We start from the raw sequence: 24,160 nt of genomic DNA on the forward strand, positions 1-24,160 counted from the left end.
TTCAAAGGTGAGTAAAGCACAGCCTAATTTTCATTTTTGAGTGAACTAACACTTAAAACTTTGGTAGTTGTATAATATCCAAAAGATCCAGTCCAAAAGAAATGAAATATAGAGCATAAGTTACATAGACTTTTATGATGACTTTCGTTTTGAAAATCTGGAAAAAAAAAGTGGAAACATTCTACTAAGCATTTTTGGGAGCTACACCTTTAAGAGGTAAAGCTGGTGAATTTAATGGATAATCGGTAGAAACTCCAAACTTCCTCTGAAACATCTGCTGTGAGGAAACACACTGCCAAAAAATGATTGGCAGAGATTCGGTTGTTAAGTGAGGTCTGTTCACTGTCTAATGAGAGCTCCATGAAGAGAGAGCAAGCAGAGAATAATGCACGTCTTGGCAAGTGTATCAAATATTCTGTGTGTGTGTTTTGTCAATTATATGACTGTATAATATGAGTTTGGGCTTGCATATGCAAAACAACATCACATGACCTCAGCATGCTCAATTATCCAGAGGACACCATACAAATGATAGATATTCAGTTCAAACACCAAAAAACAAAAGAGTGAAACTCTGGATCCAGCACCCACGCTGTTTGGTGAGTGTGTATACGTGTGTATGAGTGGAGATAAATCAAAGCGCGCTCTCACACACACACACAGCGGGGCCGTGCCAGGGCGCGGAAAAGCAGAAAAGGGCCCTGCAGTCTACCTGTGATGGCAGTGGTTCCCAGCATGGGGGAAGATTAATGCCGGCACTCTGGAGCAGAGCAAACATCCCGAGCTTAATAAGGTACAAACAATTGCTTCCATTTTGTTTGCTATCAAGGGAAAACTAAACTCGGGCTGCTGAGGTATATTTTTTCATTCTCAAATGTGGACTAGAAAAAGTTGGAGCCGACTTGGGGACTTGCCGAACGTGTGCAACAACTACTAAACCGCGGGCTTCTTTCTTAAGTGTGCCCATTATTTGCACCCCAATGATCCCAAAGTGAGTTGATGGGTTTGTGTGTGCTACAGTGCATGAACAAATGGCCTCACCTCCACTCCTTGTACTTTGAGCTTCATGTGATCCTCCCGCGTGGTCTTCCCATCTTTCCTTTTTTTCCAGCAGTAGCCGTCCTTTCTGTACTTCACCTTCTTCCTATTGTAGAGGATCATCGACCCATTCTGTGGCCTAGATCCAGAAATGAGGGAAAAGGAAAGAGAAGGGGTGAATGGAAGGAAGAAAGAAAGAAAGAAAGAAGATGGGGTTGGGAAGGGAGAGAAAGAGAAATGTTAGTGCTGTGACACTCATTCGGAAGAAGTACAAAGAAGGCTGACTCAAGGCAGAGAGAGGGAAGCAGCAGTGCACCAGTGTATACGGGTCACACACCTGTACACACACACACCTTACACACTTGTATACTGTGTTCATGGCCATGCAGAGTTATAAAAGAAGGATGAAAGAAGTTGCAATGAAATGGAATTTGAAACCCATATTGCCTCTGTAATGTGACTAACAGTCCCGCTTCATAACTTTACATATGCCTTGCACTATCTGCAATATGTTTAGCATTTTTTAAACAAGACAAAGAATATATATGCTCTTTAGGATATACTTAACCCATAACTTCTAGACCATCCTTCGAATGGATGGAGAGAGTAATGATTAATTTTGTTTTCATTACTCTCTCTAAACTTTTGAAGGATTAATTTTGTTTTTAATTCTACAAGGGTACATTTTTAAAAAAGTGACTTGTAGAGACTTGCATTTTAAACAAATGTTGTTCTTCTTTCATTTCATTTGATAAACCTTCGTTTAACAAACAATGCAAAATTATTAAGCAGTACAAGCTGTTTTCAGCATTAGTAATAATAAGAAATGCTTCTTGAAAACCATATCAGCATTTCAGAATAAATTCTGAAGGATCTTGAATAAAGCATCTCATGAATAAATTAATATTTACAGTATATTTAAAATAGTAAACTATAATTTTAAACCTCGATAATAATTTAATAAATATTTAACTGTATTTTGATTATCCTTTGATTACTACCATTGACCAAAAATTCCTTCTTACTGCACCTTCACATTGTGATTTTTTTAGCTATTTCAAAATTTTTAATACATTAAAGATGTTTGTATTTTCTGAATATATGTTCCTGGTCCTGTTGTGCGTGATTATTAAATGAGTGCATAACCCGGTTAACATTGATTAATAGTCTGCAAAGCCTTACTGCATTAAGGTGAAAGATTAAAAAAAGTTTCTGTATATATTAAATAAAACATCTAGCAATGAATCATTCGTTGAGACCAGAAAAAAAGTGTATTAAGAAAACACTGTTACCAAGTAGCCAAATAGCTATTTAGCATCTTTTATTCCCCAGTTGTACCATATGTAGCCTTTCTAAAACGTGTTCAAATAGGGTCAATTTTGTATTCATGTCAACTTAAAATATACTAAAACTCGGCTTTGTTTGTCAAGGGAGAGAGAGAAATCCGTATATTTCATATAGACCTACGACTAGCAGCGTCTTGCTGATGCAAATGAGCGGTGGAGCACGTCCTGTGGGGAAAACATGCACGAGAACATCCTCAACTTTCCATTCATAATTCATTCTCACTTTACCATCCCACTGCCCTCTGGTTGATAATGATACCATGTACACATCTGAAGAGCTCCCAGCTCGCTTCTCTTTATGACAGTACACATGTTTCCCAACAACTAATAACTGCAGAGCGAAGAGGCATCGCAAGAACACACATTCGCATTCGACCGTGCATTCGCGCGCACACACACACACACACACACACACACACACACACACACACACACACACACACACACACACACACACACACACACACACACACACACACACACGTCTGCGAGGGCATGCACGGTTAGTGAAAAAGCTACAGGCGCACACATTAAGGTGCATCTATGGCTGGCAGAGTCTGGCTGGGTCCCAGGAGGCTGCAGTTTTGTTGCGTGCGAGTTGGGAGTGTGGGAGTTCAGGCGCTTCAGCAAAGTCTCAGCCATGAAACCAGCTGCTGTTAGCGTCTGTTAGCCAGCCATCACTTTAGCCCAGCATGGCAGAAAACATATTATACTTCTATCTCGCGCACACACACACACACACACACACACACACACACACACAAACACTCTTACTCCCTACATACCCAAACAGCCTCTCTGGAAACGGCAAGTCATTGTCTGCCTGCATTGTCTTGTTTATTTTATCATTTCTTTCTGGTGCAGATTTATTTATAATACTGCATACATCAGTTTGCAGCTCAGCTCATGGGGCGTCTTGTTTATCTTGCAATTGCTCATCAATCATTTCCGGGGATGAGTCTCAGGGGCTGATGGGGCCCCTTTCTCCCCGCACTGTGGCCCCTGACAGCACCTTTTAATTAGAGATGCCAGTCAAATTCTGTCATGCACAATCCTCTCTCGTTCTCCCTCAACCGATTTGTCAAGTGCCATGGGTAGTCGCTACGTCTGTTTGCCCATCTCGCTTTCATTCCCGCTTTTTATAAAACCACAATTTGTCATGTGCTGACCTTAACACTAATTAATTCTGCTTCTAATCCCATCTCCTATCTCTCTCTCTTTGTTTCCCATTCTATCATGTCATCTTCATCCTGATGCTGCTTTCATTCAACTCACTGGGCTCTTCTGTGTGAATGTCATTCTGAAAGACTTCCTGCTGAACCACATTCATTCTCTTTCTCTTTTGGTTTCTTGGTGAGCCTGGGACCATGTCGGCACTGTTTAAGTCATTAATCTGCTCGCTGTGATGCCTGCTGTGGGATTGAGATTGAGATACAAGGATAGGAAGTGGAATGGAAGCCACTGGAGGAAGGAGTTACAATAACCTAATCATATTTCAACCACATCATTCCAAAAACAAAAACACACAGTTACATTGTGCCCACTTATTTAAAGGAAGAGTCCTTTTATTCCATCTACATCCTATATAAATTGTTCTTGTATGTACACATGGGTCCTAGTAGCCCCTGCTGGTAGATTTTGTAACTACTACATTTTTTTAAGTGATGGCCCTCTATTTTGACTAAGATCTAAACCTATTTTATTTTATTGGATTTAATGATTTATTGCTTAAAAGTAATATTCTTCTAACGTATATCTATTTATGTATTTGTTTATCTTGTAGAATTTCAATTAGTTTTATTTTTCAGTTTAGAATTAGGTTTTCTTTTAAATTATTTGTAACAGTATTTAAGCCTTTTCTTTTCCTATTTTTTTATATGGGCAATCCTTTTTTATTTTTGTTTTTTTATTCATTTTTTCTATTTTGTGTTTGAAAGCAAAAGTTTGGTTTGTAAATTTTTTTAATAATTCATTGGGATTCATTTTTTTTTTTATTTATATTGGGCTTTTATTCCTCACATGTATGAGTGATTGGTGTGTGCGAGGCACTATGATCAGTATCATACATCAACAAAGTAATTATGACAAGTGATTTTAAAAAGGTTTAACTCAGAATCAAAACATAATATTAATATTCTAATATTCCTATTGTCTGTCATTAATCGCTAACTGTTTGCTTGTCTTCAGTGACCTTTTATTGTGAAACTGACACTGGTGACAAGAATTATGTCACTTATTTAAAGCAAAAACAGCTATATATTTGTATATATTGTTACTGTGAAATAACAGTAACCAGCAACAGGGCCATGCATAAAAATGTTTTTAAACCCCAAATCTGGGCATTTTTAATTTCAAAAACATATTCTGTTCCTACGTCCATTTACTCATTGTTTGCTGAGACAACAGTCAACCTACAATAAATGTACTTACAGAGAGAAACATAAAACAACAAACAATAAAAACTTATAATGGACCCTTGTCTTACACAAGGATGAGTAAAGATTCATGAGCTGAAAATTCACAGGGCTCAGGGCCATCTCCAGCTTGGGAAAAGCTTGTGGAATTGGGGTGAAGCTTGTAGGTCAAAGGTCTCTGTACCTTACTTATCAGTGGTGAGCACAAGTTATCCGATGTTGCTTTTATCCACTCAAAGACCTTCCTAATGCACCACTTTTCAATTTGAGGGAGTTGAAGGAGTGCATGGCCATCTTCTGAGGTGTGAGACAGACTGCAGGTCTAGGCTGTGAGATTTCTGTCTTACTCTCTGTGTACATAAGCCATTCAATTATACTTATCAGAATTATACATATTTATATGTTGCAGGGAAATGCCAACTACTTTGTTATCAAAGCACCATGACAGGAGGCCATGTGTCTCAGAGGCCTAAACGTGACAGATTAATATGGAAATGCAGAAGGCCTTTATTCAGAACAACTTACTGTGATTCAGTCTCAACAGGTTAGCTTAGAGAATAATCAGCTTTGGCCTTCAATCTGCACACGGGCTCATTCAGAACCTCAAGAGATCCTTGATTTACCAAAGCTTATAGCATCCACATATTTAATTTAGAGTGGTCATTATATTCCAAATGAATTTGTGAAAATCAAATAAATGCAGGAAAAAGAACAGTGTGACTACTATTGTACCACAGAGTAAACTATATATTTTGTAAGCATAAAATGTAGCCTATCTACAGACTTGAGTTTTTTCTTCTTTGGAAGAATGTAGGAAGTCTCTTGACTACACTGTCCAAAGGCTCTAAAATTAGTATTTGTACAACACTTATAATGTTTAAATTTCACTGCAAATGTCTGAGAAACAGATTCCACTTGGCTTACTTTCTGTCTAAACTCAGAACAGCGTATCTATTGTTTCATCATTTTAAACTCCAAAACTTCTTTTTATGAAATGTTTGGCTTGAAAAGAATGCTTGTGCTTATCTCTGTGTAAAATAAATGCCACTTGGCTTTATATTTTCTTCTCTAATGCAATAACATTCATACATTTTTAAGTGTGGCTTAAGTGTCCAAAAACGTTTAGAGACCGCTGTATAGCTCTGAGCGTGATGCATCCAAAAGCGAAGCATCTGAATTATAATTGCTGTAACTCCTGCTGAAAAAAAGTCATCAAAACGCATTAGAGAGGGTGAAATGTTTGGCTGGGTGATCTAGTGCTACTAAAGCAGCAGACCAGGCAGCTCTTCTAAAGTGCTACAATTCCCTTGGAAAGAAGAGGCTGTTTGATTAATGCAACACTTGTTGTTTTTCTCTGCTCTCAACCTGTGAGTATATGTGAGTGTGAGCGAGAGAGAAAGAGAGTGAGCTTTTGAAGATCAGGGAGGTAAGCAGGCTGAAGCCAAGCTCCACAGGAGGGAGTGAGCATGTGCTGTCATCAATTACCCATCAGGCTTTCAGACACCACTTCTAACGGCCAGCTACCACCAACTGACATTTATACAAACATGGACACCGATACTCACACACAGAGTCATTCATGCAAACACATAATGTGCACCATAAGTGCTGATATAAAATAAATAGTGATGCTTGCCTAGATACTCACAGGTGCTTACTCACAAAACAATACACACACATACACAGACTCACACCCCAAGAGAAACAACACACGCTATCCAAAATAGATGCACACACACACACACACACACACACACACACACACACACAAGCCTGTCAATCTCTACTGAATCAGCATTCAGCATAACATACCCCCAAGTCATAATGACAGCCTCAGGAAGAGTGATGCATCACAACTTTCCAAACACACACACACACACACACACACACACACACACACACACACACACACACACACACACACACACACACACACACACACACAAACACAGTCAAGAATGGATAAGGGGCTTTCTAGAAGATGCAAATCCACTTCCTTTGCAATTCCATGTGCTAGAGGTTGTATATATGCAGTATTTAGGTCAGGCTATATGCAGCATAACTACAGGTTTTAGTTTATAATGAAAAAAAATGTTTTCAATGTAAGGCATGTGCAAACCAATAGGTTTATGACTTTTTTTTTTACTTTTTTAGGTTTTCCTAAAAATAATATAAAACATATAATCTAAAACATTCTCGAAATTTTCAGCACTGATAATACGAAATGTTTCTTGAGCAATAATTTTTGAAGAATTATGTTACTATGTAATCACTTCCAAAGACTCACAAAAGTAGATTAAATTTTTTTGTAAAATGCAAAATAATATTTTAAACTGTTTTTCCTGTACATATGATCAAATAAATCACTTTCACATTAAGAAACACTAGAAAAGGCAGTCAACATTGTTTGCTCAAATTTTGCCACATTCTCAGCTCCGTTCACTCAAAGGAATGCTGGGAGAGCAATGTTACACTGTGAAGGTTAATTTGAACTCTCTGGCAGGTGAGTTTCTCCGAGAGTCTCTCTTTCTCTCCTTAATATCTGATTGCCTGTAAACCAGCGCTCGTCCCTTCCTGCACAAAACAGATGTTCTGAGCTTGGTTATCACGATGGGAAAAAAGCAGAGACAATTCAAAAAGAACATAAATTACAGTGATTCGCACAATGTCTTGCCACTTCTAGACCTAAGGGGTAGGATAAGAGATGGCAGAGAGAGGGGCCTTTGCAGGGAGGAAGTTCACTATGATGGCTGATATTCAGACCTGTGAGAGATACACAGACGGATAGAAGGAGACTGCAATGAAAACAAGTGGATTTATGGTAAAAATGCTACCCACTTTCTCCAAAGGGTTTGTTACTATTATTTTACTATTATTATTATTATTATTTATTTTAATATATATGCAATATATATATATCCATTTTTTTTAAATCAAATTTTAATACTGTTTATTAGTCAATCGAGTTGTTTTTAAATCTCCAATAAGGAAATGAATGAGAAATATCCATCTAGATCCAAGGCCACTAAAAATGTATCCAGTCAGTGTTGCGCTCTATCGGTGATAGGACTACACGGTGCTCCGTTCAGTGGTGCACGGTGTTAGCGAGCAAGCCTGCTGGGCTGTTCTCTCTGTTGAGGAATGACACTGCTGTAGCCAGCTTTAATTAAAGCTTTTGAAGAGCAGGCAGGCGTGCATGAATAAATCACAGAATAGGCTGGCATCAAAGCGTTGGTCGATGTGGCTCGGGAAGCTGTGTCTGTGTGGGGTGGGCGCTACATTGGCCTCATTCTTCAAACTTGCCTCTCTCACCCTGTCCAGCACCTCCCACTGGGAACCAAATTCATTTTTCTCGACTGTTTCACAAAATGCTCTCCGAGTACTCTTGATCTCAGAGGACCAGCGAAGTTACGGTGAGACATGGGTACAAACATGTGTTTATGTGTAGCGTGCTTATGTGTATTAATCAAAATGAATAAAGAAATTTGGGCTATTTTCATATTTCACTAATTGCTGAGCAGAAAAAGTGGTGCTTATAAAAACTAAATATTTATGCTGCAAAATTTCCATACAAGCCATGAGACCATACATAGCATTACTTTGGTAACACATAACTTCTTTAGAATGAATCACCCAAAATTAATATGTTAAACTGACAGGACTAAACCCGATTTCTTATTATTATACTGTATTTCTGACCCCAAAATGCACTGCAAAATTTTTGCGTTATTTGTTAATTTTAATGAACTGCGACTGCCGTTTTTTTTCGTTTTAGTGCTTATAGCTAGTGGAATTCTTGTAAATGAGATCTATCTGCTCCTCTGTTCTGCTCGAAGCGTGCTGTTTTCTGTCTGATTTCCTGCAGCCGGTACTTATTATGACATTTGGTGAAGAGGATACTTTGTACTATCAATAAAACATGGGTGTGCGGGAATTGCTTAATGCCTAATTTCGTGTAGCAGCTCGCAAATATCTAAACCCTCCAGAGCTTTTTCTGCGCTCCTGCTAAGAATAGCCTTGCAATTAAATCCAAAACTGCCAAGGCAGTGGAAACCTCACAGAACTGGAATAGGCTAGAATTTTACCAACGCTTCTGTGGTGCTGATTTGATTATTCATAAGACTGCTTAGTAATGAGCAAAATACACATTCACACAGGCTTTTATGCTCCATGTTCAATCTCTGGCTGCTTTACTGGTGGACATGTTATATATTAGCACCACATGCACAATTACCGAGATTTCCTCCAGGAATATTTACAACAGGAAGTAGAGCGGCCTGTGAGTCACTGTGCCAACTGCCTATCCTCAAATGACATCAGGGATGTCATTAATGGAACTAGAGTGTTTTTTTTTCCTTTTCCTTTTCTAGAAATTTTTTAGAAGGAAATACCAATGCTTGCACAGCAGCAAAAGAATATCAATAAAGTTTTAAGTAAATAGTTTCCTGCTGGACATGAATAACAATAAACACAAAAGCAAAACAATCTCATCATTGCAATGTAAAGGTTGTTAAAATTGATTAAAAAGATACAAGAAAGAAAACATCAAATCAATATGCAAATTAATGTTAGAAAGAAAGCTTATTGCAATTCAATATGCAAATATTATAATGATGTCAATACTGTTAGTATTTGAATGTTGAACATTGCAATGAAATCCAATAAAAAGAATTTCTAAAAAGTACAATGTTTACAAACACCAAAAAAATGGAGACCAGGAAGAAACAAATGGATAAAAGCAAAAGAAATAAAAGGATGAAAAACTCAAAATAAGCTGAAAAAATAAGTTGTTGAAGATGAATAAAACTAAGAGGAAGTGGATCAAACAAGTGCATAAAGATGAAAACGAAGAAAAAGAAAATGACAATAAATACAGAATAAGAAGACAAAATTAAAAAAGATATAAAATATAGGAGAAAAAAAATTAACAGGAAAAAAGACGAAACAATGTAAGTAGATGAATTAAAAAAGTATGAGAGGCAGAGGAAGAATCAGAAAAAGACTAATTTAAGGAATATACTGCTCTGTCTTGCAAGCACTACAAATGTATGAAGTGAAGGTAATGCGCTATTGTGGATTGATTTCAACAGGAGATGTAGAAGTGTAGTCATGACTGGAGAAATTCCAGTGTCTCAGACTTTCTCAACATTACTGATGACACAACAGACAGTTCTTTGGCCTCTGGTTACAGCACATGTCAAACTAGGCTTTATGGATCACCTGGGCATGGCCTTCACTCACCCACCTAGAGCTGTGTCCATTCCACACTGCTGACCAGAGCCATCGATCCCTCACCCTACACATTCAGACAGCCAACTATTGATGGCCGTATGATTCATCTGTAGTGTATTGCTGCATGAAAAGTATAGTATTGAAGAAAGAAAGAAAGAAAGAAAGAAAGAAAGAAAGAAAAAAGAAAGAAAGAAAGAAAGAAAGAAAGAAAGAAAGAAAGAAAGAAAGAAGTGGCAGCCAGCTAGGTTCAGATGCATAACGCTCAAGTGAGTGTAGTGGTCTGTAAGAGACTGTAAGATATAGTGCATTTCTGTCTGGGGTCTAAGGTCATCTGGAGAAGCTTCAGATGAGTTGTATCTCTGTCTGGCTCGTAGAGTGAATCAAAGTGTCTATCTCACCTTTCACCTATCAATCACGCCCTCCTGCACGCCCCACAAGAGATGCACACTTAATTGGAGATCAGGGATCAGCGCTCAGTCAGTAGTGTCTCAGAATTCACTTGTGCACAAACAAACAGACACACGTACACACACATGAGATCATCGTGGGATTGTTCTATATAAAAACAAAAGCCCTTTTTTCAAGGATGAACTGATATAAATCGCTGTGAGATCTACAGGGAGGGAGAGGGAGAGACATAAACCTAGTGATTTACCAACAAAATACACAGAGCATACAACAACTGTCTTCACATAAAAGCATGAAATAATAATTATTACAATTGCTGATTCTTGATGCCTTTATGATTATTTCAACACAATTTTCAGTGATTTTTTTTGGATAACGCATAATGTATAGCACCTCATTACAGCAATCGTCAGTTACACATTCGGATTACCTAAAATAGTTCAAGTTCATCTGTGCATTTGGTCTACCATTCAAATATACATTTATTATGTTTAAGTTATATAAGTTAAATATATAGTTATATAAGTATTGCATCAATATATATCTTAACATTTTGTCATATTTTCATCATATTGTTTACTTATTGCATGATGCGCTTTTAATCTGCTGCTGTGAAAAACAAAAATTGTACATTTCGTCAGCAACTGCTTCCACAAAATAAAAGAAAGAGAGAAAAGTAAATGCAGAAATAGCATTCCAAACAGTTATTGCTCCTCTGTCCTCTGCTGTAACACATCACTACATTTGAGACAAGAACAGTCACAGCCTCAGTCACCCCACAGAGTGTTCTCCAACCAAACTCATATTATAAGAGAGAACAAAACATCACTCCAGACATGTGACTGAAGAAACTTCGCACATATACCTCATCGCCTCACTCTCTAACTTTCAACGGATGAGTTCTCTGTTGTGCTATCACAGTTCTCTAGTACAGAGAAGAACATTTTAACAGCCCCACTGAGAAGCCCTCAACTTTGAATCTTAGGTCTCCTTGGTGGAGGAGAATCACACAGGCAGTGGGCTTCCTACTGGAGCTGCACAGAGATGCCTCCTCCAGCTTGTTAAAGTGATAGCTCACCCAAAACATAAGATTCTGCAATCGTTTCCACATCCAACTTCACAAAAAGTTTGAATAATGTGCCGGTGACACTTTTGCACGCAATTACTGCATAATTATTCAGTTGTTTGGAACAACAAGGTTAGGGTGAGTAAATAGAGAAATACATTTAATTTTGGGTGAAATATCCCTTTAAATAAGACAACATGTGAGCTGGAAGAGAAAGCCAGCATACGTGAGTGAAAAACAGGGATGTGCCCTGTGTCAGAAGCACCAGCTCAGCAGTTGGACGGCCTTATACAGCCTTTGGTCTTGGCATCTTCACCTCTGGCCTGGGAGTGAGAAAGGTTGGCTTCCTCTAGCCTCAGCCATGAAATCTGAGCAGCTGAATGATGGAAATTGCCTGCTTTTGGATGAAATCACGGGCTGTGGAATTAAACACCCTTCCTTGACATTTAGCCCTGCGCTCCACACGCCATCAAGCGCCTTCGTGGAGGCATTGTGGGAATGCCAATTCTCGCTCCCGCCACGAATTAGTTTAGTGCAAGAGATGTGTGTGTATGTCTGTCAGTAGTGCAATGCACAGTTTAAGGGGGAAACCTGTCACTCACTTGTCTCCGGAGGGAGAACAGACGAGAATGGGAGATCGAGAGAAGGAAAGAGTCGACTAATGAGGCTGAGTAGAGAGCAAAGAGAACGCTGTTCCCATTGTCATGTAGAGGGGAAGGCAGTGAAAGTGACAAAGGGGGCCAGACACTTTAAGACTGTCATTAAACTTTCCCCTGGCTGCATTTTATGACTGCCTTTGTGTGTCAGAGGAGAGGGGCATCGTAAAGCAATGCTTTTGTCTGGTTGCAATCAATTTATTTCCTTCGTTAGGGCCGTGACATTGCCTGCTTATGATGTCCTCACGCACACTGCAATTATACAACTGTTCCTGGTTTATTGACAGAACTTTGTTATTTTAATTAGGCTTTATTGGTAGCAGGAGCAAGCAACAGTGTGATCGGGGATGACAGGGATGATCAATGGATATATTTTGGGAAACAATGAGAAGCGGTTATGAACTTGAATGGCTGTGAAGGGGCGGAACACAGCATTAAAGGGATAGTCCACTCAAAAATGAAAATTCTGTTTCTGTTCCTAATAACTATATTTTTGACCATGCAATGGAAGCCATTTAGAACAGAACAGGTTTGAAAAGACACAAAGGGGTGGGAATGATGACAGAATTTTCAATTTTGGGAACACTGTCTCTTTAAACCTCAGTGTTTATTCACAAAAGGCCCCTGGGACTCCTAGTCATAATAGCGGTGTGTTTGTGTGTGTTTTTATTAGTGGTATTGCAAGGAGGTTTCGCACTGCTGTGTATGAAGGTGACCTCCAGGGGGGAAGAGGCCACCTGCTTGCTGGGACGGGGTGACAGCGGCCCACCTGTCCTGACGGCGAGCCACAGAACCCCCATCTGCCCCCCGTAGGACGTCTTCTCCCCCAGGGCTCGCTGACCGCCACTGTCAGCCACTCCAGCAGGCCGGCCGCCTGTCCTCCACCTGACGCCCAGTAGAGCGAGGAGCAGCGGGACTCGAGACACGCTGGTTGGCAGCAGCCTTGTCCCCACATTGCCTTGAACTCTTTGAGCCTTTAAGCACACAGTAATGATGAGTCACTCATAAGGTAGGAGCTAAGGTTTGATGGAGCGGTCTGAGCATACGCACCATAGTAGGAGGTTTGTCTGTGGCCAGCCGTCAGATACAGCTCTGCAGGTGTCTGGTATAGCTATTTCTCTACTTTCAATAAACTGAGCAAACTTCACTGCAGTCAAGCTGGATTGCTTTTTTTCCTCCTCTATTTCTTTAGCTCATGCCCTTTTGGCTTATGCACACAAAGCACATGTACTGCTGCCATCTTGACCTCTCTGTCTCATTGTGGGTCTCTTTGGCCTGTTCAGTCCCTCTTTTGGCTTCTTTGCCTGCAATTTACAGTCTGTCAAGTTCTTTTCTAGTCAGGCCCCCATTTGAAACAAGAAACACCACCCCTCCAACATTATAATCCGTTAGTCTATCTATGAATGCTAATCAGCATTGTTGGCACATAAAGCTGATGAATAATGGAAAAAAATGGATTAAATGTTGGCACATTAAACTAGTGAATAATGGATAAAACGTTGTGTTAAGCGTTCCTATTGAAAAAAAACTGTGGAGAAAAAAAAAACATTAACAGTATTCTTTCAGCTTTATATCACAGAACTGTTGAATATTTAAAAAAGTAAAACTTTGTTATTGAAGAAAACAATTAAACCTGCGCTTTTTAGTTGGTTGTGGAACAATTACAAAGTTACATGCTTCAATAAAGAAAATAACTGTAATAAGTCCTATTTTTTAGCAGTTATGGTAAGGATACATGATCTGATTTCACTGTGTATTTTTTAAAATAAAAGGGGTCATCGAGGGATCATCGAGGCGTTTTGTTGTTGAATGTAATAATATAACAGTTGTCATTTACTCCCGACATCTGAAAATGCAGAGGATTTTAAGGTTTCTTTAATTTTGAAGGGAATGACCCGATTCTCAATTTGCCAAAATGTGTCAAATCATTCGTGATCCAGCTTTATCTGCAGAAGAAGCAAGTATAAGGGTTGATTTGAATCTTTGCAAATCACCTTTCCTAATAATATAATGTGAACCTTTGAGCCCATTGACTGTGTGTGTCTACAACAGCATGTTATATGCCTTTATATCTTTGAATATTCATTGATTACTATGGTGAATGATGTCAAGTTGAACATTCCAAGATGGCTTTTGAGTCAACAAATCTGGAGCAGTTGAATAGGGCATCAACACATATTTATTATCTACTCGTCAATTTATGGAAGTGAGGGGTGGTGTCAGCAGAGCTCACTAGCATTTAAAGCAACATGGACTAGAATGACCTGATGAAAACAGCTGATTTTGACATGGTAAAGAAGGTGTTTGGAGAAATGGAGAAATTTTTACCAAAGTATGCTATATCATATCAACTTGGGTAAAATGGGCATCCGGTGACCGTTTTAATGTATTTTTTTGTTTGTAGTTTTATTCATTTATGAATGGCCTTCAGTCTACAGAGAGGGACACATACTACCCTCCTCTGCAAAAGAGAGCGAGGGAGGAAGAGACAAAAAAATTGGTAGACAGACGGAGAGAGACTGGAGCAGAAAGCACTTCATCACACATATTAGGGAAAATGTGCAATGTTTTCATCTTAATCTGCTAAATCACTATGTATAAACAAGTCAAACATTCAAATATTGACCTTCACTAATTTATCCCTGGCACTGCTTCACACTGATCCCTATAACACCGTTTTTCCGTAATCAATCAGGCTGAGCTCAGCTACTGCTGCTGGCTGTGGAGGGAATGATTGGCTGTCAGAAGCCCTAGACTAGATATTCTCAACTGGGGGGTCATGATCTTAAAAAGGTAGATATAAAGTAAGTGCACAATTATGTAAATTTTTTTGCATAATTTCATACAATAAACAATTTTGGTACTTTGTTGGCTCAAATTTTATGTTAAAATTTGAGTCCTAAAAGCAAACAACTGGAAAAAAAAACACTGTCTTAGGCTATCATTCTCTCTTCTTCCCACTGTTCTGTATGATTGCCTGTTGAATCTGTGTGAACCAGTGTTAGCCAGGCTGGCTCTTTCTAAAAGACATGATGATATCTTTACCCATGCAGCAAAGACGTCACAGGGAGAAGCTGATTAACTGCTCCAGTGCCCAAGAAGCTCAACTTTAGCAAAGCTCTTTCAGAGATCTGAGAAGTGAGAAGTTAACCCCTGAGAGAGTGGTTTCTCTATCTACTCTGAGAATATGACTAGGCTTCTTCAAGGACCTTCGAATTCAGAGCCGATCTCGAATTGCTGTAACTGCTAGTATCTATGTCTTCAGTACCAAGGGTGAATATCATGAGAAACCTGATTTCTACATTTTATGATGAATTTGTGAGCAGCTTTGCTCTGTAAAACCACATCGTCCCAACACAAAGAAGGTTTTGGATGTTTGCCTGGTTATTACTATGCAGTTGCTAAAGTGTTCTGAGTGTTATCTACATTGCCATGTGGTTACAACTGCAGGTTTTAACAAAAAAAAGCAAAATTTTGGTTACATTTTCTATGGACTTTGCTCAAATGCCATACCCTATAAACAAATAATAGTAATTGTAGTGCTTGCCTTTATCATATGTACAACAGCCATTTCAATGAATGATTGTAATGATACTGAGCTACTAGAGCTCTTCACAGAAATGCTCTTTGCTCTGAGGACTCTACAGGTGGCCCATCTTTGTCCAGGGGAACAGAATGAAAGCAAAGCGATAAAGAAAGAAATGGGGACTCAAGTGCAGGGCCTTTGGGATGGAGCTGTCCCCTCCGGACTCCTTGAATGGCAGGCTGCACTCAGTCCTCACCATGCTGCTCCATTTGTTAGGGTATGCTCTGATTTTCCATTTGTGTCCCCAGAGCAGCAGAGATCTAAAAGAGCTCGGCCTGTTCAAGTTAGCTTAGCGCTTTCGCCACTAATGACCAGCCTCAGCCCTCGGACCCTCCACAAAGGAAGGCACAACACCACATCAGCAACTTTCACTCAAAGCCATTTCTCACATGGGGCCTATGAGGGGTCCTCTCCAGAGGCCAGCCATGTTCTTTGTGGCGGTCTGCTGCTGTTATTTTCCTGTCCACTGTGAATTGTTTCAGCGTCCTTCCTGTCTGCAATATTAATGACCGATTTGCATGAGTTTGGCCACTGTACTTATTGTCTGCAGTTTATTCAGCTGTTGTTTTAGTAAGGGATGGATACTGTGACATCACACTCAAACTCAGTTAGTAATTATATATAATATAATTATAATATAACTAGTAATTTTAACAGTAGTTTCAATCAAATATATGCTGCCTTGATATCTTAATAATTCCAAAACTTTTTGTAGCTTCTTTGTAGTTAGCCGATTAGCTTTTGCAGCTGCCTACATGGCTTTTCCTGTATTGTAAGCAGAGAATTTTGACAGTGGTGAAACAGTATAACTTCTGTTTCAATGCATAAGATGGTTTGAAAGGTTCAAGGATGAGATGGAATTAAAAGGAAACATGTCACATATGGAGTAACGTTGAGGTGCAGAGATAAAAGTTAGCTGTTAAAGCTACTGGAGCTCCAATGGGGAGTTGAGCAGACCTGATCTCATTACTGTCAGACACACTTTGTCCCTTTAGGGTGCAGGTGACCCCCGTCACCGCGCTCATGGTGCGTACGGACTGGGCTAATCATTCAGTTTTAATCACCAGGATATTCGCTCTCATCCTTTCTCTCTCTCACCCATCAGCCCCTGCCTGGCTTGGCCTCTGCCAAGGTCCAGCTCATTTTATTCTAATTGCCTGCGCCCTCAGCTGAGACTGATTTGCCTCATTGTCCTCATCCTTTCTCCATATTTTATCCTCCCTCTGTCACTTTCTTACCCTTCCTCCTTCTCCGGTATCTGTCAGTCTCTACCCCTTCACCTCGCGTTGTCGTCCCTCTTTCTCTTCTCTGGCCTCCCGTCTCTCTCTAGCGCTCTCGTCGTTTGCTGTCATTGTGATTGTGCCTGTGTTTCCAATTTTCTCTGCTCTCCCTCCTCCACTGACCCTTCATTCCGGCGGACAGAACAAATAGCCTCCACGCTGCCCGACCACAAAAGCGAGACGGCTGACTGGCGTGCTTCGCGCACAATGATGTGAGAAAGAAAGGCAGTCTGGTTCTATTAGGTAAACTTGACGCGTTAAGCCAGGGGCTTGTTTGAACCGGTCACGTACAGCCACAAAAAAGGCTGCACAAAGGCACTGGGAGACTCAGGATGCTGTGGAGGAGAGCCTGTCAGGAAAGGTGGAGGCTCACTGATGGCTCACCTGCATTCATCCCAACAATCACTTAAACAGCATAGATTAAAATCATCCGTCACACTCTAATGCAGGCTGAGGTTGGCAGATTGAGACCTGTTTAATGTATGATTTCTCTGAACGTCTGTTTCTAGCTGGTCCCATAACCACATGCTAAAAAGTTCAGCCAAGAGGTCAAGTTTTGGCCGATCACACTGACCCTGTATGCCCCTGCTGGCAAATACAATAACTGCACACTACACACGGGCAAAATATTATTAAGACATTGAGGATAGTTGCAACACTTTTTGCTTTTGTATCTATAAATACTTATCTCAAACTTTGATATAATTCTCAGATGTTTACAACATATCCATGAGCTTTGTAAATGAGCAAAGAGTACCATTTTAACCTACCCCACAACCAGAGGATAACAGTGGAGTGGGTTGTGAAAGTATTAATAAAAATACATTTCAATTTGGTACTTGTATTAATGTAAATAAATAAACATAAATTAATAATTATAAAAAAACAAATAAAAACCACAACTACCGGAATGAATTGTAACAATTTAATATCAGCATTAAATATTTGGTAACACTTTATTTTAAAGTGTCCTTGTTACACATTACATTTACTTACCACTATGATTAAAATTAATTATGCATAATTACATGCAAGTAACCCTAAGCCAAATCCCAAACCAAACCATAAAGTACATGAAGTTAATTAATATTCCACAGTAATATTAAAATGTATCATTAAACTGTAACAAGTACATCTTAAAATTAATATTTAAATATAATATTTAACATAACACTCTGACTCCTCCCTCAACTTCAACTCATTTCCTTTTAAAACATTTTAAATAAATAAATAGACAGACAGACAAACAGATTTCATGAAGTATACACACACCCACGCAGTACACCCTCATATATCAAATTAAACTAAAAATCTGCACATAAAGATTTGCATGCATTACCCTGACTAAAAATTAAATGTAAAGAATTTGGTGAATGTACTGATACAATTACCTTGGTCTCCCTTATGTCATTATCCTTTTAAACGCATTTTGCTACTTAAGAGCAGTTTTGTCTACATTTTTGCATGCAAATAATATACTGCTAATATTTCATTAAAGTATAGTAGTTGAAGTAAAAGTGTCCAGTCTTGATAGACTCTTAAAAGCAAAAATGCTAATACAAAAAATATATTTTTCCTGTTTATCAATAGCCTTGCATTATTATTGAATATATTAGGAGAACTTTTAGTGCTACTGATGAAAGACAACTGCTGTTGATATAGAGAAGTGGCAGATTTGGTCTGTTGAGCGCCTAAGTGCTTTCTTCAGTTTGATTAGCACTGATTATGAATGAAATGCTGACTGGAGTGTGATTGAAGGGTCAGCATGGGGCAAAAGACCAAGTTCTCCAGTTCTCATCATCACCCTTTGTTTGACCATTCCACTTAACAATCAACACTTAAATGACATCTTAAAACAGTGCTCTGCACTTACTATTTATCACTGACAGAAAATAACTACATCTCAAGAAAGACATAATATAATAATAATAATATCATCAACCTTCTCTACAAATTACTGCCTCTTCTGGTCATCAAGCGTGTAGCATTTACAAGATCTAGATAGTCCACCACGTGAGATTCAGGGTCAAAATTCTTCTTTGAAATCTTCCTCCACCTCCTAATCAACAGCGCGATACATTTTCATTACACCTGAGCATAACTCTTCAAATAAAGCACAGAAGCAGAAACTAATTAGTTTTTAATTTATTGACTAATGGCTTCAGCCATCGCAGCCTCCTGCAAATGTTCCAACAGTCCTCATGCAAGTGCTATGTTTAGCTTCGCCTTGGATTCATAACCAAAATAATTCATCATCCCAAGCAGATTAAACTGAAGCGTATAGACCATAACCACAGCAATTTATAATATTTTGTATCCGCTGATTCACCCCCCAAGCATATTCCCACTTTACAACTGTTCTTCCAGATTCCAGATGAATATCCCCTTTTATCAAGTAGATATGCATTCCCTTCTTTTTGCTGTTTAATCATTAATATTCAAACTAAGCACACGTGATATAAAATATGCTCACTGCGTAATACTATATCATGGTTGCATGTAAAGCCGCTGGACCTCATCAATTGGAGTTCAAGGTTCAAGCCTCTGTGCTTGGTTTGAGACGCAGCCCACCGCCCTTTCCATGTAATATGTGTGAGAAGACAGCTCATAGGTTTCTATGTTTTATAGTCTGAGCTGTGCTTTGGTCCTGAGGGACACTCTCAACACTGCTTTTCTCTCCCTGAGGGAGTAAATCTTTTTCATCTTTTTCATACATCTCATCATTTTTCAGCCTCTTCGCAGTGGCTTCCAGCACCCAGAAGCCTGCATCTTACCTTCTAGTTTGAGGACAAACGCTGTTGGGAGACATTATGAATCATCTTTATGAATAAAGGTCAGCTCTTTTGACCTCAGAAGGTCAGGTTTCGTAATCTATAGATGTGTTTTGAGGTCTGATGAAGAAGCTGAAAGATCTACTACTTCTCTAGAACTCAAACTTTCTACGGAGTTTGATTTGAGTCCCTCATACAATGGCAAGGCACACAAAAGCATTCTGGGAAGGGACAGCATCCCTGTTCAGGAACAGCTCAGTCCCAGTGGTGTCCAAGGGAATGTGAGACAGTGATGAATTAAACAAACTCATCTAAGCTCTCCTATACTGGCAGGACAAAAAAGCCAGGTCGGCTTTATTCTCCCTTACTTTTCTGTTGCTTTTTCCCCTTTTCTTTTCTCTTCTGCCCCATTTCTCTCTCTATCTGTTTTTTTTTTTTTTTGCTCTGTCGTTACTCGCTCTGCCTTTCTCTCTCTGTTGGCAGAACTCACAGTCTGATCAATAGACTCCAGCCAGTCTATGCTGAGTAGCAGAGAGAGCCCCTCCCTTGCGACCCAAAATAAGGACATAAGGAATAAAACACACACTCGCTCACTTTCTCTCTCTTCATTGCTGGTGACTTCGGTCCTTGTGTACAAGAGCAGCGGAGATGATGGAATGCTGCCAGACACAGAGTATCAATGCTGGCAGAGGGCCGTACTGTGAGAAGGATGTAACAACATAACGGAACACACTAGTCACATTCAGACCACCACAATGAAATGCCCCCATGTCCGGCTTATTTTCCTCCTCTCACTATCCATCTTTCTCTTATACTTTGACTTTGATGTCATGGAGGGCACTATCGATTTCATCTTTTGGCTCTGAAACAGTAAACAACATAAAACCACAGTTAAACATCTACAATAAGAGATTCCGAGGTAGGTTTTAGAAACCAACATTTATCGTGAAAAAAGGGGGCCATCCACTGTGGTCATTAACTAACCGTTTGGTTCAGGCAAACGCCACGCCAGGTTTTTAAAGAGTGTATCACTAATAAATTTCTGAGGCATTAAAAATTGGACTATTATGAAGGACACAATGAAAGTCAGTGCCTTATCCCTTTCTTCACATTTTCTTATGTTCCGTGAGTGTGTAGTGAACTGCATCTTTAAAAAATACTGCACTGATAATGGCACCATAAAACAGATCATTTTACAGCTAGGTGATCTCAGTCTTGAATGCACTTGAAAACCATTTTCAAGTGGCATAAAGTTTAACATAGCGCTACATCTGCCGAGCCAATGGATTCCATACTACATGGAGCTGACTATTTAATTATGGAGAGGAAATGAATGGAGATATAGAGCGGCCAGCTTTTGCCTATTCTCTGTCACTCCATCATACAAAGAGAGATCTAAACTGCCTGGTATGTTACACAGTTGAAAGCTAAACTTGATTTGCAGAATGCTTATGCTAAGTTCCTTGATGCTAAGGTATCATAAGTGGTTGCCAGGGTCTTTCTAAACAATAACTAATGCATTCAAGCCAAAAGACTTTGCAAATACCTTACAAAGAACAAACATTATTGCATGAAAAAGACATTAATTTTTGCCAAAATTCCTCATGAAGCAAACCTTTTTGATATTCATTATTTAAAGCATAAATGAAGAACTACAGATCAGATCTGAAAAACAGAAAAATAATTTTGCTTTCGATGAGCTCGGCTTTGGTTACTGTTTGCAAACTCAGACAAGCTTTACAGAATGTCCCATAGGAATGAGCTAAAGAATGAGATTTCTGTGAACAACGTGATTTTTAGTACAATGTGCTCATTAAATGTTAAATGATTGGATTTCATTCTAATATGAGCTGGAATGCACTGTGACAGTGCAAAGAATTTTGCCTTTTTTCTTGGAAAAAAATGGAAATAGGGAACAATCCACTCTGCGTACCTTGTGTCTCTTATAAGTCACCTGATAACCACAATGTAGCATTTGTGCTCTCAACTTACATTGGAAAAGCACACTAAAAAGTGGATGGCAAAAGTCAGGTTTGGTTAATAACTTAAATTCACAAAAACATTATTTTTTGTTGTCCATATTATTAAAGTCTTCCAACATTCTTTTAAAAATATCTTCTTTTTTGTTGCACTAAAGAAGGAAACTTGTAAGCATGTGGAAATGATGACAGAATTGACATTTTTCGATGAACTAACCCATTAAGACAGAACCCAGCAAAGGGTCAAATGGATTCTTTTGCTCAGATTGCTTAGAAAATTAAAAGTATGTGTATCCTAAATAAGTCACATGAGCCAGCGCTTAATATTTAGAGTTAACATTTTGCACCAAACATGAGCAAGCACCACCGAGGCAGATAAAGTTTTTGATACTGAAAATCTGTTTCACTGAGCAAAATATATTGCTGTACTGTTGAATGTGTACAATTCATCTTAAAACTTGGCAAAATAAACACTTGCATCCTCTCTGTTTCCTGAATCAGTTCTCTCAGATGTTGAACACTAGTGGGTCGTAGTAACAGATCTTGGTCACATTGGGAATTCTCTGCCTGGGGGTTTTATTGCCTTCTTTATAAAACAGCCATAAGAAAGAGACTCTCAAGGTTCCCCATGGCTGGTGCAGCCTTGCAAACCAATCATTTCAGGTGCAAACAGAAGTGCTATGCTAATGGAGTCTCATTTGGAGGGTATGGATTACTAATGCTCGTCTCTTCCCAGCCAACTTGATTTCAGAGCTAGCCACTTGAAAGCGCACAACATAAACTTAATAGATCAATGCTTATAGAGCCCTGCAAATGGAGGGAAAGGCTTTGCTACTTTTAGTCACTAAATTATAATGTGCAGCTGGGAACATTTTGGTCATCAGACCTTTACAAAGTGTCAAGTGATCTATGAGCAGTCAGGGACTTCTAGAGGGAAGGTATTCAATGCCTCAAAAAAAAAAAAAAAAAAAAGCCGTACTGCCTACAGCGAACACACACATATACCAAATCCATTTTGTGTCACCATTAACATGGAGGAAGGACATTTTAAGCATTCTCAAATGCCACGGTGATGAATAAATGTCAGTCCATGCTTTGTTATGCTAAATCAATTAGCCACTGGAGGGAAAACGCCAAGCACAGCCCTGCAGTTAACTTCACTTACGGCCAATCTCCGAGCTATCTATCCACTTGGCTGAGATTTACATTTGAAGTCACCCAAATTTCTCCCAGAATTGGAAAATTGCCTTAATTAGCCAGCTAATTAGTTTAAGTATTGGTTTGCTGAGGCCCAAACATTCAATGTCAACAAGTCTGCGAAGTCAAGGGAAAGTGCAGAGAAAATACAAACTAGCTGTGGCGATTTGGACAGCTCTCTGTAAACAGATCTGCTCTGGCCCTCTGCATGCTCCGCTATCCATCTCTCCATCTCTGGCGGAGTCAGGCGTCTTTTCAAACAAGGACCTCCTGTTGCGTCTGGCCCTTGCCTGCTGCTCGGAGTGAGTGCAGCATGGCAGCTCTGACACCCTGATAGATAGGAGTTGCAGGAAGCATATGGGCCAAGAGGCTGGTTTTCCCCCGCCTACTAAAGTACGGCGTACAGCTGCTTAATGGCTCGCATTGATCTGCAGCACAGGAAATTATTTCTCCATCCCAGATATGTGGTTCACCTGCTTCCACCTTGCATCCCGTTGATGCGTTAGAGATGACGGGAGACGCCCAACCCATGCCCTCCTCCAGCTGTGCAGCAGATGTGTCGAGGAGAGGAGGGAGTCCAGAGCTTGGCCCATGCTGAGCAGAGGGGATTCTGGGACAGAGAGGGGCAGTGTGGTGCAGTCAACACTTCCAATGAACCCTGGGCACTCTCAGTGGTTAAGAGTGATGGAAAAAACATGATTTCCATAAAAATAAAAATTGTTTTCAGCATTGATAATAATAAGAATCATTATCAATAAGTACCAGTAATACCTCAGCACCTAAATAGCATATTAAAATCATTCCAGAAGTATCATGCGACACTAGTTATCATGTGGCACTAGTTCCTTATTAAACATAAGAAACCCACTTGTGATTTGATTGGGACCCATGGCATAATACAATTATGTACTAAAACATAAAATACTACCACCCTTATAACACGATTGCACATGTTGGGAGAGAAGTAATTAAAATTGAACAAGGTCCAAGTTTCCAACCAGAGGGAATACTAATCACCATAATGGTGACTACAAACGAAAAACTATTTACAACAAAACAACACTAAATAAGAACTAAAACCTCTATTAATTCTAAATAACAACTAATTACATGTCCCCATACATCCTCATGCTTTGCCCAAGCATACATAATTGAATTATTCAAGCGCATGGGTTTATGGGAACTCT

At 39.3% G+C, this 24,160-nt stretch overlaps 1 protein-coding gene across 9 annotated transcripts in view; it reads right to left on the reverse strand.

The window, feature by feature from the left end:
• The window catches only part of camta1a (calmodulin binding transcription activator 1a), a 300,932-nt gene that overhangs the window by 130,525 nt on the left and 146,247 nt on the right, over nucleotides 1-24,160 (reverse strand). For all 9 annotated transcript variants that reach the window (XM_043225259.1, XM_043225261.1, XM_043225258.1 and 6 more), the window contains one exon: nucleotides 1,042-1,177. In XM_043225259.1, the coding sequence (XP_043081194.1) occupies nucleotides 1,042-1,177 (136 nt within the window). The remainder of the gene's footprint in view (nucleotides 1-1,041; nucleotides 1,178-24,160) is intronic.

The sequence above is a fragment of the Puntigrus tetrazona genome, chromosome 23, assembly GCF_018831695.1.
Source record: "Puntigrus tetrazona isolate hp1 chromosome 23, ASM1883169v1, whole genome shotgun sequence".
Lineage (NCBI taxonomy): Eukaryota > Metazoa > Chordata > Actinopteri > Cypriniformes > Cyprinidae > Puntigrus > Puntigrus tetrazona.